The sequence below is a fragment of the Mytilus californianus genome, unplaced genomic scaffold, assembly GCF_021869535.1.
Source record: "Mytilus californianus isolate M0D057914Y unplaced genomic scaffold, xbMytCali1.0.p SCAF_13, whole genome shotgun sequence".
NCBI classification, from domain to species: Eukaryota; Metazoa; Mollusca; class Bivalvia; order Mytilida; family Mytilidae; genus Mytilus; species Mytilus californianus.
In genome coordinates, this window is record NW_026262615.1 from 5,698,020 (window position 1) to 5,718,579 (window position 20,560).

Sequence of the window (20,560 nt, forward strand, 5' to 3'; positions counted from 1 at the left end):
GGCCATAGAAGTTTAATGAAGGTTAAAATTTCGTAAATTCATGTTGAATATACAAACTAAGAAAACCCCGAAGGAAATCGTTTGAAATTTGGAATAAAAATGTGAAAATAATGCTGGTTGATTAATAAACACTTTACTTAAACATTTGTTCGTTCTCGAAAACAAACATTTACCTTATACGGATTTGCTTTAATTGTTTTTTTTTTAAGATTTCACAAAACTCCTGATCATTTGTACTAGGATTTAGATTTTTGAATAGTTTCGTCTCGAGCATCACTGTCGGGATATAAATTATCGAAATGTGTATCTGGTGCAATAAGGTGGTGTTGTAAATTTATAACTCTGTTTTATATGTATGAACATATGGAGATATTGTATGATTACTAATTAGAAAATAGCCGTCAAAGACCGAATTAGATTAAAGATAAATATTTTGAAGGCGTTTTCAAACAAAAATTTCCTATACATCTGCGGCTTACAATGGGGTTTAATGCACTTTGCCTTGAATTTTTTTTATTCGTTTCATTTATATTTCTGATTTTGTTCATTAACTGCTTATGTGTTCTTATAATTATTAAAATAAATTTCCTATTCATTTAGACCCTCGTACAATTGGAAATTTTACACTCATTCAAATCGTTCAAAGGTTGATATTTCGTAAGTACATATTTTGTCAATTTCTTAATGTATTATTAAAGTATTTGTTCACAACAAGAACAATGTCAACCGAAACACATGTAGCGTACCATACATGTACTAACGATCCAAAATATACCCAGTATAATATAACATTTCAAGAAAAGGAAACCTTAAATGAAGACTACGGAATATTCAAAGAAAGTGATGATAAATTAAAAGATGATCAACCCGACAAAACTTGGCAATTCCAGGACAGCAAAGATATGCAAACCAGTAGAAATAGATGGAGATTTGGAACGGTATTGTTTATACTAACGACAGTTTTGTGTTTGGTAGTAACAATTTATTTTGCTACATCATCCAGCTCTAACAAAAGTGAAAATTCACATGGTAAGTCAAATGATATTCAGTACTCTACACCTTTTCTCCTATTTATGCAACTATGGATTGTTCAATCTTTCCAAAACTGTATGACGGTACCTCTTGTTGATCACTATCAAAGTCTTCATACACTGCCTTAAATCTCAAACTGTATATTATTTGGTCCAAATATGTACGATATATGAGGAAGAACTTCATCCAAAAAGATATATTTTACGCACATTAAGATCTTTGTAAAATACTTTTTTTGTAGTAAAATAAATTGCTCATATCTAAATATAATAATATAAATGGCACCAATTTTACAGCGCCAGATGCCCATGTAAATGACTAGATCTCAACATGAGGCTATTGTGGCAGTTTTTGTTGATTTGGACCAAATATAAGAACTTGGAATCCCTAATGCCGATATACAAGACAAAATTCAGAAATTTTTATCAAGTTTTTTCAACATCTGAAGGATTCATTAAACTTCTTCATTTCCGAATTCAAAGAGCCAAAATATGACCTTATTATACGTTCTCTTTACGAAGAAAACAAAGGTTTAATTCCCACTGGCAAAGTTAACCGTAGTTGAAGTTTGGCTAATTATTAAAGGTCTCCTTTGCTGATAAAGTTTAAAAGCGTGTCACCGTATTAATACACCTTCAGCTTTCAAATATTTGGGTAACAGAGTTCCTGGATAAGAAATATTAAAACAACTCGCTTCGGACGCATCGACATTTATTCAGTTTTATTTATATTTACATCAAGGTGTTAAATCTTTCTCCCATAACATTGCATACAAAATTTCAACTCTGATGTCCTTGATAAAACAATTTTGCCTGACCTTTCTTCAATGAAAATAGATTCTCCTTAAATCAATCCATAAATAGTGTCAGACCATTTTATGACCTTTCTGATTACATACTATATGTACTGCAACGCAACCACTTGCGTCAATCACATAATTACATATTTTTTTTCTGCAAGAAGGGGGCGTTGTTAATCACAGACCAACACTTTCGGATTTTGAAATTAATTTATTTTTTTGTTAAAGGACACTCAAGTTTACAACGAAAGACGGAAGATCTTACCAAGACTAAAGGATTTACAGAGACGAAAGGTTATACAACTAGAGGTATAGTATGAAGTACATTCTTTGAAATGTTCTTTTCCTTCACTTCCAAAATTGTGTTAAGAGAGACAACAACTAGACTGAATTATTTTTGCTTAATCTCATATTGCTTTCATTGCATTGTTTTAGTCTCATATTTATAGCTGATTAATTAATTATTGTTTCCCAATGACAAAATAAAAAGCAAATGATACTTGTACAACTCCGTAGGCATTTAAATATGATATGACAGTTGTTTTCCATTCGTTTGATGTGTTTGGGCTTTTGAATTTGCCATTTGATAAGGGACTTTCCGTTTTGAATTTTCCTTGGAGTTCGGTATTTTTGTTATTTTACTTTTTTTCAAACATGGTCGACTTTCTAAACTTGTTCTAAGAGAAATTTCCAAATGATGTAAGATGACTTTTTATTTGACAACGATGATCGACAGCATCATGAAAAACTGAATTTATTTGTAATATCAAACACAATGCTAAGAATTCCCCTTATTAACTTTCAGGCCGATATCAACGATTAAATGAAAATATCTGGACTTATAAAAACTCATATGTGAATACACAGCTATGTTCGATTAGAGTTATTAACTCCCAAGACTTTGCATTTGAAATGTTATACAAAGGTCAGGTTCGGCGCTGTTATATCTGTTTCAAAGCAACACTTTCATTCGTAAATGCCAATCAAACACTATGACATTCAATTGGCAATTGATCCGTTGAAATTTGTTTGATAAAATATCCGAATAAATGTGAATATTAAGTTTTTTTTCATCACGAATTCTCAATAAGAGAATAAACAAGTAACTTTGCCATTGTGTTAATATCCGCATGTCGGAGGATGCATGCAAACAATAGACATTTACCCTGTCGAAGCATCCGGTCTCAATCCGATATCAGTACGTGATCTGTACCTATTTTGGTGTTTTACCTCGATTTGTATCTTCTTAAAGAATTTATTAGATTCGAACATCGGTAAACTACAGTCACATATAATTGATATCAGCTTAAATCAGGCAATTATGTTTTTTCTTTCCAATTTGACGTTTCATAATTAAAAGCATTCTGGGTAACATTCTTAAAGGTGAACACCAAATTGTTGTGAAAAATTCAACTAATTTATGATTAGATATACAGTATGGGTTTTGCAGATTGTAATTGACCGGAATGTTTAATGTAGTTTTAATTTACCTCCTTGTCCTTTGGTGTATGCTAGATTATAGTCTCATAATCACATAGCCTTTTTTTACATTAAATCGTTAATAATGCATTATTTTATTACAGAAGACGCATGTGTCAGTTCTCCGTGTTTGAATGGTGGAACTTGTATAACAGCCGGATGTAGCTACTACTGTATATGTCAAGATGGTTTCACGGGATACAAGTGCGGAGGTAATTCTGATTTAAACCTTTAATCTGATAATGTTTTCGACATAAAAGGAAGATTTAAGTTAATGCCTGTTTACATTTCTCGTTCTGCCTTTCTGTACCCTGTATGATAGCACCTTTGTATACACTCTAGATAACTTCTTATGTTCCTGCCCTTAGACAGACGTTCAATGTTAAAAAAGAAAATAAAGTGCAAATGTGTAAAAACAATATTTGAAAAATGCAACAGCAATAGGTGGATTAAATAACATTTTAATTCTATGGACATGTGTTAAATAGTTTTAGGTTTATCATAAGAATCTTTGACATTCACATTCGAACGATTTTGCAACTTTAAGATGTTAACCCTGCAATCTAAGCGAGTAAACAGTAAATTTCTTCTACCTCCTTCACTGACGCCAGCACAATAATTCTAGAGATAATAATCTGGAAAGTCGTAATGGTCTATCATTTATAAATTTATTATTTTATTGATGTCCATATTCATAGAAAAGGAAATCAGTGACATTACTACCTATCGTTGAAAAGTTGTTACCCTACTGGAACAATTGCATTGGGTCTTGTTTTAGTGAGGTTAGACCTTAATCTTAAAGTTTATGCTAAGTTTTATGTAAATTATTGTTTAATTTCATGATCTTCTCTGTTTCCTATAATTGTTATGATGCCTTTCTTGGGTGACTGGTATTTGTAAATTGCCTGTTTCTATTTTCAATACGTACTTATCTACTTATAATCTACTTATTATTATCGACTGTCAAAAGTTTGACTAAAACAGAAAATAAGATAAAAATAATTGTATTGGTATTCTTTTTGGGTATTTTCATAATTCGAATAAACAAGAGAGGCAAAAGATACCAAAGTTGCATTTAATTTACGAATTATATTATAAATCAATTGCAATAGTTATACCGATGTTGATGCAATATTCGTTGGTAGGGTCGAAAGCTCACAAACAAATTTACCCCCAGTCGCATTTTTCACTGATATTCAAATCCCATTTGGAAAATACAAAGCAAGGAGAAAAAGCAAAACGTGAGGGAATGAAGAGAATTTCAAAAGGAGCGAGACAGGGGCATCGACAGGGAGAACTTATCCTGGTATGCATTATCACTAGCCATGCGAATTTCAATCCGTCAAAATATCACAATATGACACAATCGGATACACGACTATTTTGGTATCTAATGATCTAAGACTGCAAAAACATGTCTCCAGTTAGATGATGTAAGGACGTCGACCGTTTCTGATCATATCTCCACCATGTTTTGATTTTTAAGCTATATTGGGAATAATTAATTGAAAATATTACACGTACTTTTACATTAGATACCAAAGTTATAAAATTAACTGGATATATTTTGTTTGTTATATGAAAATGAAAAATGACAATAAACAGTCATTTGAATAAAAATTGTCTATTTACTTTTTTGAGGTTATTTGTAAGATTATATGACATGAATTTGGAAAGTTAAATATCTTTAAACAACTGCTATATTGAAATGTCAAATGATGAAAGACTACTATATAGTATAAGTAATATAAGTAATATATATATATATAATTATATTTTACAAATACGGTACAAGTGGTAATTTCCAACACGATTATGTTACCACTTAGGAACAACAGTTTAACACTTAATGTCATTGAAATGCTCCGTGAGACAGTCTTCTTAATTTAACGCTGTCTAATTGCCTCAAGTGTTTACGTGGATTGCATCATTGATACAGAAACAGTAACAAACAGCTTGACACATTTCATCTTGATAACATAAAACAAGAAAAACCAGATGTATATGTACGTGAAAAATGACTAGGCCTAGCCTCGAAAAGAGTTAAGTGGAACAACTCACATATTTGTTCGAAAAATTCATCGTAGATTTACATTAATATACCAATATTTAGTTCCAGATCATTTTATATCCATCTCCGGAAAAACCCAAAAGGTAAAATTTTCATAACATTTTCTCAGTCCAAAGGCTGTCAACCGAACCGCATCAAAAACATTACCTGTACGTTATCGATGTACCAACGAAAAAAAATGTTATATTTTAGAAAAAACGAAAGAACTGACATAGTTGTTAACTTCTACGTCTTGGAGAGTTGTCTCATTGGCAATCATACCACATTTCCTTATTTCTATATGGATAACACTAAATGCTCACCCACTTACTGGTAGAGCCACACAAACTTTAATTTCTTTTCAAAGGGAACCTTCATATTGTCCAACAACATACAACAATGTCATTGAGTTTTTTTCAACGTTTAACATTAAACTAATGCTTTGCTCAATATTAAGTTGATTTTAAATCATTCGTGATGATACTGATTGCTAATCAACTTTTGACTTCATTTTATTCTAATTTTGATTTATATCTAGTATAAGCTTTCTCCTCACCATAGAAATAATGTTTTATGTTGTCTAATTGAACTTAAAAGAGTAATTCGAGTGGGTAAAATCCAAGTCTATGGTGCTAACCAAACTTTTGGTAATCCTTCACTAGGATCTTCAACAATGATTAAAACCCATAACGCATAGTCAGCTATAAAAGGCCCCGAAATCACAACTGTTAAACAATTCAAACAAGAAAACTAACGGCTTGATTTATGTACCAGATAATGAACGAAAAACAACTATATGATATACAGCAACAAACGATAACCACTGAATTACAGGCTAGACCATTATGACCAAAAGGAAACATAAAATTTCAAACAGTTTGACGTTCAAACGGTGCTTCCGAATGGTAAAAATAATTTAATTTCAAAAGTTCAAAAAATGTAACTTGCGGGAAACTTGTACAATCACGTCAGATTCATGGTTTTGAAAGGTCCGTTAGATTTTTGTCATATTTAAAATACTACAAAACATCCTTCCTCCCAACTTATTTCTGTGACGATATAACTAGTAAATATATTTCAATTCTGAAAACGTATGTCACTGTCGAATATTATGTTTCGCGGTTACAAAATCAATTCTTATTTTAAAGATCAAAGAATATTAAACACATGGTTTAGAGTTTTAAATCGAAAGATACACATCATCTGTTCAAATGGAAAGTGAATTCTGACACTGAATTATATATTTTTGGATAAAACAAAATAATCCTTATTTTCGGAAGAAATCCCGAAATATAGCCTGTTATAGAAACAATACGTTGACTTATCTTTTTACAGTATTTGCTTGAATTACCTCGCCACAAAATGTTTCGAAAAAATTAACACGTCAAAATTAGTATGCTGTTTGGTCTTTAAAGCCTATTCTAAACATTTTTCTATTGTCCAACGACCGACTATATTATCAGAATTTGTTGACATTCAAAGATCACTTCAATTGACCCTAAGACATTCTAAGAAATCAGAATCTTGTAATTCCTGTTTATATATTTCAATTTAGACTTGTTTATATTTTTTTGTTTGGGCTTGTAGTATATTTGCCTTCAGGTTTATATAATCTGTTCATCCTATTTCGACTCTTCAAAATTCAAGAGTCCAACATAAATTGAGGTAAATTATATGGCCTTCCAAATACCGTTTCGATTCCTAACATCACTGAAGAGACATTAATTGTCGAAATCCGGATATGGTGTACCAATTTCGGCACTTCATGTTTGCGGTATACCATCTTTTCCGCAAGTTTATTGTTTTCTGTTTGGTATTGAATTAATAATTAAGATCCATTTTGTTACATCTAGCGATCCGTTTATTTCACAATCGCCAATTACAGTCAGCAGGGTTTAAGAACATCCGTTGTTCGACCTGCTAGTCAAATGCATTTTGTTAAAATATACCTTTTCACTGTTTTGGTCTTTTGGAAAATATTGTTTGTGCTGTATTTAGACCCCTCCATCAAGAAATTTGTTTTGCATGCAAACGTATCAAAATTGCGATTTTAATCCAACGCAATCATAGGTTTGAACGTTGTTTTCAATTTAGACTTGTATATAGATATAAGAAGATGTGGTATGAGTGCCAATGAGACAACTCGCCATCCAAGTAAAGATATAATAAACATGTGAAAGCTGTCTCACAGGCAAACAACCCATAATTGAAAAATATATCGTATATATATATATAAGAACATATGCAATGTTATCTGATACACACTTTAAAGTATAAAGTAATAATGCTCTCTGTTATTATTACAGTGACACCATGGACCACCATGCATATGTCCCTAAATATAATAAGGTCTAATACAAAATCAAACATTGTAAGTTACGATGTTCTATGTTATCATTACAGTGACACCATGTACTAGTTCACCATGTTTAAACAACGGAGAATGTAACATACAAAATGATACATACCGATGTGATTGTCCTGTTGGTTTTAATGGATCTGAATGTCAAGGTAAATATACATAAACGGACATATAGCATACAAAATAAAACTTCTAACTGAGATTGTCTCGTGGCTTAATTTTGATCTGAACATAAAGGCAAATATAGGTAGACTCAGCTGCTGCATACAAACATCATGTTCACTATGGCTATTTTGAATCTGAAAGTTAAGTTAGATATATATTGGAGGGGATTTTAAACACGAAATGACATCTATTTCTTCTACTGTCCTTCTGAATAGACAAAATCTAATTCTCCATGTTGGTATAGGTAGATGGATGCAGCATACATGATCCTATATTTCGCCCTGTTTGTAAATAAGAAAAGAGGGACGAAAGATACCAGAGGGACAGTCAAAACTACAGATCGAAAACAAACTGACAACGCCATGGCCAAAAATAAAAAGACATATAGACTAATAATAGTACAGATGACACAACATAGAAAACTAAAGACTAAGCAACACGAACCCCAACAAAAACTGGGGGTGATCTCGGGTGCTCCAGAAGGGTAAGCAGATCCTGCTCCACATGTAGCACCCGTCGTGTTGCTTATGTTATTACAAATCTGGAAAATAGTCTAATTCGGTAGGTCACATTCGTGAAAAGGGAAGGGTATTGTAGTTATGACCTGGTCTTCGAGATATATTAAAAGGAGCTAATAAATGCGTAGCTCTGTTTAACATGAATAGGTATAGCAAAGTCCATGTTTCGCTGTTTTGTTTTTGTGAATTGAAAAATATAAAACCAGTTGGCACAAAAATATACCAAGCCTGATCTAGGTGCTGATACAAAGTGCTGATAGACGAATTCACAATCGGAAACAATAAATTAAGACGGCATTAGTTTACCGATGTTCGTAAATAGTTTAGGAAGAGGTATATCAAGATAAGAAATAGAAACTGAGGAAACTGCATTTCTTCCAAAAGGAGCAAGACCTAGGTGAGTCGACAGGGAAAGGGTATATTGCTATGGATGCATCAACCGCAATGTAAAGTCACATTCAGAAAATATGTCCCAATCAGCAATAGGACACAATTGGTAAAACTACAGATCACATGACTTTACTATTATCTTAAATATAAGACCGCGAAAACATAGTGCGAGTGCGTTTAGTCACCGACAGATCGTATCGGTTAACCAATTCATTGAAATCCGATTAAAAAACAAAGACTTATTTCCTATTAGAGTTAATTGATACTCGAGCAGATAGCGTTGTTATGATGAATATGATACATAAAAATGATATGCATTTCTAACACAATTAAAAGCACATGTTTTTCTCATCATAATTAGTATAATAGACCTCGTTGTGCCTTCTTTTAAGCATTCGTAGTCATTACCCGGAGGTAATTGGAACAGTTTTCAGAACAATGATTGTTATATTTTTCAAAATTTTAGGAGGAATTTAACGGTTACATATTTAATGTTCATACTTTGAATTTTATCTGGAAAATATATATTGTTTTGAGATAGATTAATGTGTTTTTCTTTCAGAAACACCGTGCTCTGTGGAACCCTGCTTCTACAATGGCACATGCACTGTACTTGGGAATTCATTCAACTGTGCGTGTACGAATGGATACAATGGATCAAAATGTGAAGGTTGTAAACTATATTATAATGCCTAACAAGGTTTGGTGAGGTAGACAATTTCGGCCTTAAAATGATCAAATTTACTTTTCTGTACAATAATAGGCATATTGGTCATATTTGCACCTCACCGCTTTCAGTTTGAATGCTTAAAGCTTAATAAGACTGAAAAATGCTATTTTCTGCTAAGTCTCACTAGCTTTTTACCTTGAGTACACGTGTGTACAATATATTGCAATGTTTTCTATGAAGTTTTAACTTTTTTCGAAAACTTAAAACGTATCATCGCAAATTTCCAAAGAATGCGCTATTTTATACAGTATCATTCTCTTTATTACGAAAATTTTAAGTATAAGGGTCTTGATTGGGGTCCATATTTCTGTCTTCTTCTAAATTTGTACTTCATTTTTCTATAATTAATTTAGCTAACACTGCATTCTCTACTCTTAAATCCCCATTAAGAGCATCAGGTATAAGAACATTGTTTTATCATATTTATATGACTATAACGTTTAGTAAAGAAGAAAGCCAGAAAACTAAGACAAATCATCAGTAAAATTGTTTATCGACAAGCAAGAGGAATTTCATAATTTCTTTCAGAAATTTTAACTTCAGATCTAGAGTTGTCATTCCTGTCTTTATAAACAGTTATTGTTACGTTATACAAGTTCACGTTATGATCTAAATACAAGTAAAATTGAAATAAAATAACGTTTTCCAATAAAGCCGATTTATATGACAATGACCGGTCCATACGAGAATAAGTGTTAGGGGTGAATTGGGTAAGGAGAAAATTATAGATGTTTTAATACAATTTCTTGTAAATACTACAAATAATCGCCCAAACCTTTGTCAGAATTGTAAAAACCTATATGTCTGTATTGCCATTTGTTTTTCAATCTGTAATTAGCGTATTTATAGCAATAAAAAGTTTGGACTTAAAAAAAATCAATAGATGTGTTGACTTCACACAATAAGTTCGCCTTCTTAAAACGTTAATTCATTAACACTTAATACACGGATACGTTGCAATATCATTTCTTAAAGAACTGCAAACACTTTTATTCTAGTTAATTCAGTGGAATTGGTTATAAAAGGTGGTTAAGTGAACCATGTAATATCAAACATCAATTTCCCTCACAAAATCTTAGCACAAACTATAATCGAAATGCGTTGATGTCGAACTTGGTTTGTAATATCATGTATGTCCGGACAACAACGTTCAGTTTTCGTAGAAAATATTATGTAGCATAACGAATACATTACATAACAGACATGATGATAGCTCATTGAAAAAAAAAACCATATTTATTTTGGTTTCTGGATGTTAGCTTTTGTTACCATAGTTCCAACTTTTAACAGACTTGTAACAACAATGCCCTATGAGAAAGATTCCTTTTAGTGTTGTTTTGGTCAATCGGTCAACCGTCAAGTCCAAATCATCTCTCCGTTTAAACTAAGTACATTGATTTGACTTTTTACGTTTAGTGCAGTAATGAATGAATGTATTCGTATTACCAGGATATAAGACCATAACGAATGAATGATTGATGTTTCTATATTTTCGGATTGGTTCCTGCAAGTTCTAGATGGAAAAAGAAAAAGAGATATACCAACCAGTACGATCTATATTTTGGAAAATTCGAATAATGAGACTACTATTGGAAAACTATTAACCATGGTCCAGCACAAAATTCTACTCCTGGGTTGTATGGAACAAGAATAATTTGGCGTTTTCAACATGTGTCTGGGAGTTTAGGTTCGAATTTGATTTGGCGTATTTATAAATCGCAGGGTTATTTTAATGTCTGCTAATTACGGAAATAATTGTCCTAGTAAGAAGTCAAAGAAGCAACAATTCGAATCCCGATAGATCCTTGGATTTTGATAGAATGATTCCACTTCATTACTTCTATTTTCTTTTGTTTAGTCACACCATGCCTCAGTTCACCGTGTTTAAATGGGGGAGCATGCACACCAGCTGGAAGTACTTATATTTGTTCTTGTCCAACTGGTTACTTTGGAAACCAATGTCAAGGTTTGTTACGTTGAAATATTTTATTAATATTTTGGTCAGAAGAGGGATTGATTGAATTCACGATGGGACAAAATATACAAACACGAACTTTAAAAGATATCAATTATAAAAACTTCAATTTTGGTTTTAATTAAAACATATATGACACTGTTGTTAACAAAAAGTAAATAACAAGTGGTAGTAGGTACCAGCAGTAGGTAAATTTTGTACGTATACAAAGGTATATAAACAATTCATCAAAAGTGCCAGTAATTACAAATTAATCATAACTTTTAGAAAGAGAACGAAAGAAAAAGAGGAAGGAAAGAACAGTTAAAAAGAAACTACCTAAAAATCTTAAGAATGAACATTACGAAAAAAAACAAGAACAACAAAACATAGGTGTGTTACATTCGTCTCCGTAGTTAATGCTAAATACATTTATTTATTGAACAGTTAACCGTTTTGTCAGATTCTTGTTAATGCCCAACCAAAAAAAAATCACTTTATTTGCTTAATGTGATCGCATTGCGTGAAAAGATATTTCCATTTTTCAATCTGTCAATAATTATAGCGTTTAAATTTTGATATCTATGAATTGCATTTTACAGTTCAAAGTTCATGCCAGTATGGCTGGAAGATGCATGAAAACAAATGTTACTACTTCAGCAATATCAACAAGAATTGGAATGGTGCCAAGGTGGGGAAGATTTATTTTTATTAAGTATATACAAATAAACTTTGAAAAAATCTGTATTATTATATTTTTATAGGTCGCTTATTGTGTATCACGATATTCTATTTTTTGCACAGAAAAAAAAACAAAACAACAATAAATTTATACCGGAAATAAGTAGTTCGAAAATCTTTACTTACAAACCAATCTTAAGAATTGCGGTTGCAAAAACACTTGAAACTGCAGCCCACATATCCTGACTTTTGTGTGGCTGTATCTAATAATTCGGAAGTGTAGGTCAATTTTTTTTTCAAAATGAGGGAAGAATACTACAAATCTCTGAAATAGTATCATTTTAAAACGAACGGTTGTAAAATGTAAACACGGTATAAACACAAAGTTACCTTCATTTATGAACAAGGTGTATTGTCTGTATCATTCAAGGAACCGCTATTGTTTTTTGTCTGTTTGTCTTTTTATGTGAACTATGTTTCTCCTACGGTTAGGTTTTTGTAAATGCAATGAATTTATCACAGTTGTTCAACATTGACGGGCAATGATTCCCTCCAGTGCTTTTATACATTTAATGTTGGCAACTTTTTTATCATTCAAAACATAGTAAAATATAACAAGGATTTTATAAGATATTCAGAATTGACTTTAAAAATATTTTTGATAAAATGATAAAAAGAAAAGAAGAAATTAGCGCGCAAAATGGTTTACGGCACTTAATTAAACCAGAATATTCCAAATATTTGACCCCCCCCCCCTCCCCCCCCCCCCCCCCCAAAAAAAAATAAAACAAGATCAGCGAATATCCTTAACATCTTTTTTTCAGATTGCATGTAAAAAGCTCAAAAGTATGCTTGCAGAACCTAAAAAGATGAGTGATATTAGCTTTCTTATCTCAAAGGCGAAAAGGTACCGGAAAAGTATGTATACTTTAGGTCTTTTTTTCGGTGATACAGCTCTTCAATTATTTTGGTTCTTATAAATCCATGGCTTTCAAATATTCGTCGCTGAGCGTTTCTGGTGAAGGATAATCCAGACAAGCGTGATCGACACATGAAATCTATGAAGTGTTAACATTGTTTTAATTGTTTGATATCCTTATCTTCATATCGACTAGTTTTGAACTTTTCTAAACACTTCTATTTCTTATAATCGGTTAAAATCTCTTTCCATTTGTTTTTGATTGCTCAATGTCTTTGGGCAAAGATCGGATGAATAATGACAAAAGCATATTAAAGCAAACAAAAAGATAAGCAAAGAAAGATCAGTACAGTGGTTGTTTGAATTTTATTTGATTGTTGATTGTTGCACAACGCCTAGTTTGATATATTTCTTGGTAATCAAGACGAACACACATTACAAAAACAATTCAATATGTAGATTTTGAAAAGTGGTTCGACTGGGATGAAAGCGGGAAATATGGACAGCCACTGGAAAACTTAGAAAATCTTTTGATATCGTTCCCCCAGATCAAATGATATTTATTTCATGAACAAAACTAAAATTATAACATATTTTTCTTTATATTTATTTGACTGATTTAGTACGCCAGACGCGAGTTTCGCCTACATAACACTCATCAGTAGTGCTTGAATCAAAACAATTAAAAGTTTAATGTTATTCTCCAAACACTTTTTGTGCGTACTGTTTATAACACTACCACTGGGTCGGTTCTATTGTTGGTGGACAGTCATCCATTGAGGTCACCATACGTTTATTACACTATCACTGGGTCGGTTCTACTGTTGTTGGACAGTGATTCATCCAGAATACAAAACGCCAGCACTTCGATACATTCAACATTGAAATGACAAAATGTTATGCTAAATTAACATTTTCTGATCAATATTTGCCGCTAACGTAAACAAATGTGGATCACTCTTCAACGTTTGTATTAGGTTTTGGACTTTATATATTTTAGCCTCATCACTGAAGAGGCATAAATTATCAAAATGCACATCTGGTGCAATAAGATTAGTACCGTTAATGTTATTATTAAGTTGATCATCGTAGTAAAACCGATCAGTATCAAATCTTTCATTTAGTTCACATTTTCTTTTGTAATTAAAAAAAAACACGGTCAATGGCCAATGTCGTACGCGCTAGTGGTGAATTGTCAATACTCGAGAGAATTATACGCCGGCAGCCAGTGCTTCTGTGCTGTAAACAAACCCCAAATATTTCAGTTAAAATATTAGGCAACTGTAAAAAAAAGATGTATTAATATCATCAGCAAAGTTCACTTTTTATGATTTTTGCTGCTTAAACAAGGTATCAATTACTGTTACCTCTAATATGTTTCATAATGTTGCCCTCTCAAACAATCTTATCCATAAAGAATTTGCGCAATTTGATCAGTTTATGTTATTAATATCACCTCAATAACTATATTTTTGTGAATAGTGCTAGATAGGTTTGTTTCCTATTCTGACATCGGACTCGGACTTCTCTTGAACTGAGCTTTACTGTGCGTACTGTTGTGCGTTTGTTTTTTCTACATTGGCTAAAGGTATAGGGGGAGGGTTGAGATCTCAAAAAACATGTTTAACCCCGCCGCATTTTTGCGCCTGTCTCAAGTCAGGAGCCTCTGGCCTTTGTTAGTCTTGTATCATTTTTAATTTTAGTTTCTTGTGTATAATTTGGAGTTACGTATGACGTCCATTATCACTGAACTAGTATACATATTTGTTTAGGGGCCAGCTGAAGGACGCCTCCGGGTGCGGGAGTTTCTCGCTGCATTGAAGACCCATTGGTGGCCTTCGGCTGTTGTCTGCTCTATGGTCGGGTTGTTGTCTCTTTGACACATTCCCCATTTCCATTCTCAATTTTATTTCATACTTTCTGACATACCACGTATGAGACACTTAACTATAGACTTTCACATTAGTACACAACTCTTTTCATAAAATTATTACAATACACAAAATAAATAGTTGAACGTTCATTCTTAAAAAAAATCTTTCAGCTTTTTGGCTTGGTGGATCAGATCGTGCTAAAGAAGGTGTATGGGTATGGACAACTAGTGGACAGAATATTACAGTAACTGATTGGCATACACGCACTGTACGTGAACCGAACAATCAGAATGGAAACGAACATTGTCTGGACATGCATATAAACTTGGACTATGAATGGAATGATGACACTTGTTGGAATAGGAATAGATACATATGTGAAAAACCGTGAGTGTACTTTAAATTCATGTATATGTTACATTTGGTAATTACATAGGTTGTATTTTTTTTCAACGTAATTTAATCAATAGATATCAAATAGCGATATTCGAATACTCGGTCGGAAAAATATCTTCAAAATGGGATCACAATTGGTTTGTAAGTCGTTGTCTTATGAACACTAGACATCAATTTTATTATCTTAGTAGTTCCAAGAATCATATATCATACTTAATAACTCATGATCATTAACTACCTGTAATCATTGAGAAACACTAATATAATGAACAATTGATAAATACCTATTGAATAAAAATGACTACATAGACAATCCAGATCAGAGAGCAATTACATTTCGTAAACGTAATGAAAACAAATTTTAGAGGCATGATTATTGAAGTCACTGATGCGCTGAATCATTCAAATATCTGGGTACTTTATTAGTTTTTCAAACAGAACATTTCGGAGGCATCGAAATTACAATTTAGCAAAATCATACAAATCGTAAATGACATATCCAAGCTTATTGCGGTAAACATCATAATGAGAAAACGTCGATGTAAAGTCACGTAACGTAATCAGGGCATCTGTTATTGGATGTTAAATTATATCATGCAGTAAAGTTATATTTTTTCTTGACTTAAGAAAATTTCAATCTTATATTCAGATATAAAAACAAGTAGATTTTTTTTACGTTAATTTAATAATTTAGGATAAAATTCCGTTTGAAATTGCGTTCTCAATTCACACATCGCATTGATTTGAATCAAAAATAATTTCCAAAGGAGCCTGAAATTAAACTTAAGATAAGCATACGCATTTCAAAGTGTAGTTTTTATATTTTTCTCAAAATTTATTACCAATACTGATTACAGCATCAACATTAAGTTTTTGAAGTAAATCTTATTGTTTCACATTGTAAGAAAGAATATGAACAAATGATAGACATATATCGGTACATGCTAATCAAGCAAGTTTGGACCCCTAAAGTGTCTCATCCAATGTTCGTTTCTTTGGGGTTTTTTTTATCTATAAAGGCAACAGTAGTATACCGCTGTTCGAAATTCATAAATCGAATGAGAAAAAAACAAATCCGGGTTACAAACTAAAACTGAGGGAAACACATCAAATATAAGAGGAGAACTACGACACAACAGAAACACAACATTAAAATGTAACACACACAGAAACGAACTATAATATAACAATGGCCATTTTCCTGACTTGGTACAGGACATTTTAAGAAACAAAATGGTGGGTTGAACCTGGTTTTGTGGCTAGCCAAACCTCCCGCTTTTATGGCAAGGTTAAATATAACATTAAAAGGACAACATAACATGACAGGACTACAATACAAATAAATGGGAGAACATATAGGACAGAGAAACATACGAATAATAGCTAACAAAAGGTACCAGGTTTAAAATTTAAGACGCACGTTTCGTCCACACAAGACTAACCAGTGACGCTCAGATCAAAAACGTTCGAAAGCCAAAACAAGTACAAAGTTGAATAGCATTGAGGACCAAAAGTTCCAAAAAGTTGTGCCAAATATGGCTACGGTTATATGTCTGGGATAAGAAAATCCTTAGTATTTAGAATTAAGAATAATTCATACTTTTGCAAACAATAAATTTATACAAATGACTATATAATAGATATACATGATAACACCGAAGTGGTGACTAACTACAGAATAAAAACGGATACATAAAACAACATAAACCAGCTCATAAAAATTCACAGCCGAGTTAGCCAAAGAGATCAATGCAAAAAAGGTGACGTCACATTTGAATTTCTGAAATGTCTGTCGTAGAACTACATTAAGAGGATTTATGTGTTGTTGAAAGTTTCCTTGCATCCCCTTCACCAAACATGTCCTCATGTTGTTGATCATGCTGTTTGACTGTCTACTCTTACTCTACATTACCAGATCTTTGATTAAATCACTTCTTCTGGATACATGTACAAAATGTAATCACAATAAGATTATAGATGAACATTAGAAAGCATATTAAATAATACACAGATCCTTGATGATTTATTTTGTATATTGGTAATTACTTTCTTAGCATTGATGTAGTTTTCCTTAAGAGAAAGAAAAATATTTAAGTCATTATTATTTACATTGCAGATTTTGGGTACATTGTTTTCAGGGTGTTTTGAATCTATGTGTACTTCATAGAAATGCAAAAACTCAATTTGACCCTGGTACAAAAAAGCCTGAAAATCTCATGGCTTGTCACATATTACCTAAGATAAACCAATGCTTACTTTTTAGCTCTATGAGAGGCTTTTGTAGAAGGACTAGAAGGAAACCAATACTTTCGTATTCGACACTTGGTATTAAGTGCTAGTCTTTGTAAGAATCGAGCAATTTAGAAAAAAATCAAAACATGGCCGAAAAAACCCACCGACCTAACCATCATAGTTCGAAGGTACCCTTATCCTGAGTTAGAAATGGAAGGTCTTTCGTTTCTGCGTGTCTGGTAATTCGACAAATATCTAGATAAATTTTGGTTAGAATGATAGCAAATTACGATGTTATCTCCACTTAATTGTCAATTTCTAGTGCATTTCAACCAAATTATATCTTAAATAACCAGAACAGGGAAAGGAAACGAAGGCTTTAGTCATGCATCATTATACATTCTGAACTAAAATTAATGTAAAGCTGAGCGGGTTTTTGTTTGTCATGTTTTCAACACTGCCTGATTCTTAGGCAGATTGGCACTAATTGACATCCCTTATATTTTAAATCAAACTTCATATTATCTAAAAGTTTTCATAAAAGATATTACTTGTTTGGATTTTCTAATTCGCTTCGTCTTGTCTGATAATCGACATTTTCACGGGTTTACTAATAATTCCACAGGAGTACGCATCATACGCGCCTAATTTGTAACTTTGAATATAACAACTAAAGAGACAATCGTGAAGGGAACACATTAACTGCAATCGAATATACACCATTGTATTTGCCTATTGCACCACCCACCATTCTTATCCAAAACCTCATGACAGGTACCATAACACAATCGGTTAATAATAAAATCAGACGGCTATTATGGTGTCTTAAGGATGTTCGCTCCTCTTGTTTTTGATTTTTTGTCAGATATTCGGAATCCTCTGATTTTATCCATGTTTTTCCATTTTGTCCACTAATCCCTACTTTTCTTTTCATAATTTTATTACATATAGTTTAAAAAGCCATATTTGAAAATCTTATAAAATCCTTGTTATTTTTTCAATGTTTTTGAAAGAAAAAAGGTGCCAATGTAAAATGTATGAAAAATCTAGAGAGAATCATTTCCCGCCAAATTTCAATGGCTTATATCTCGAAAACAAGCACACGGAACCTTCTTTTTTTTTCTGCTTTTTTAGTTCCTTCATTTGTATACTATCAATTTATGACAGTCTTTCAAAAGGCTTGTTATTTTGAAACAGAGTAGCGAACATCCTTAAGATATTACACTGCAAAATATGTCTCACTTAATTCAATTTCTAATACAGTACACAATAAATACACAATAAATTCACAATGAATAAACGCCTATATCATTATAATTTTTATTTCAGATTGATGTAAACATTATGGCAACGAAAGAACAGACCACGTTGTGACATTTTATACAACAATTGTACATGTTACTCTAACGATTAAAGATATTGCTTTCGTTTAGCCTTCATCATGGTTATCTTTATCAAACAATGTTATCATAATATTCATGTATATATATACACAATTCCGGTAAAACGACTTTGAAATTGTATCACTCATATCAAATATTTTACTGCTAAACAATTATTATCCCAAATAGTGGAGTGGCGGAGAAGACAGTTTTAGAAATTTAGATTACCTTAATACCTAATAGTATATGATAATTCATCGGAAAGCTTAAATCGTGTACTTTTGGAAAATATGTGTCGTAAATATAAAACCTTGTGCCTTCATGTTTTAAATTCATGTCAAAGGTCATCATTAAAACAAATTCGTGTTTTCATCTACTGAAGCAAATCACTGGTTTTTTTCAAAATTTATCATCCATTCAATAAATTAATACAAGTAGTATTATTTATCAATGCTAACTGTCCGATTTAGATGTGTTTTATATTAGTGCATGACGTCAGAATAACAATGTGAAGGGTTAGAACGTGGAGTCACACAACTGCAAAATTACCGTCTGTCAGCTTTTGAGCAATTTCCGATTCTGCTTTGATGTTATTTGCGGCTTTAGGCGTCGACAATAGAAATGTCGATTGTAAATGATATGCTCGATTTATCTTGTCTATGTTGAGCAAAGAATGCTATGTCATTCATACTGAGCGTGCTACTGATTTCAAATTCTATTTTCTTGTTTAGCTTTTAAACAAGACCACCTGTAATGTCCAAATATAGTAGAATCAGCTTCTGTATCATAACAAAAATCATTTAAAAAAATAAATAAATCATCACGTCTCAATGCTGCAGCATTAAGCAGACATTTACCTTTAGATTATGTTGTTTCACTTTCATCAAATACATAATTGCAGATCATGCATTTGTCAAATCCAACAAAGGGCCTTTTCCTTGCATCGGACGGAGTAAGTTATATAAAAAAAAACCTATTGTACTCTTGCGTCAATATGCAACACACCTGACAACCAGACGCAACTAACAATGATTGTCACTTTCACGGTTGAATTCAACAAACACGACTAAACAACAATAGCTTACAGCATTAATATATCGCAAAGCTTCAGAAATTCTAAAGTTAATAAGAAATAGGCGTGATAATAACTACAAATTGCCTGCACAAAATCGCTTAATGTGGGCTATTACTAGAACTAGAACAGGGACGGTTCATATGTATCAAATATCCGGAACTGTAATTTTTATAAAATGAAGATGTTTAATCAATTATTTTGCTTATTACTAGTAAACACCAAAAAGTAAATTGGGGCGTTGAAGTATTATATGACGGGTTTACGGCTGTAACTTTAGAAATAGATTAATCTAGCTAAACAGCAGTGTAATCTTCGATGAGAGTTGGATAACGTCAGTTAAGGCCGTTTTTAACATTGTTGGCACTAAATTTGAAGTTTACGACAAAGATTTTTCTGAAGTTGAATAATCAATAGACATTTAAAGACATTAAAATTCCAAGAGGTATCAAGGTAATTTCAACTCGAAAACTTTTTAAACATTTGCGGCTCCACTAGAAAGGGTCATGGTTTAAAGAAACATGC

At 32.2% G+C, this 20,560-nt stretch overlaps 1 protein-coding gene across 1 annotated transcript; it reads left to right on the forward strand.

Annotated features, from left to right (window-relative positions):
- The first annotated feature begins 682 nt into the window (after positions 1-682).
- Positions 683-19,020, forward strand: LOC127723064 (neurogenic locus notch homolog protein 2-like). Its single transcript, XM_052229501.1, has 10 exons — positions 683-1,029; positions 2,060-2,140; positions 3,415-3,522; positions 7,764-7,871; positions 9,358-9,465; positions 11,384-11,491; positions 12,082-12,170; positions 12,985-13,078; positions 15,124-15,340; positions 18,911-19,020. The coding sequence occupies exons 1-10, from the start codon at positions 720-722 to the stop codon at positions 18,918-18,920; spliced, it is 1,233 nt and encodes a 410-aa protein (XP_052085461.1). The 5' UTR covers positions 683-719; the 3' UTR covers positions 18,921-19,020.
- Positions 19,021-20,560: the final 1,540 nt, after the last annotated feature.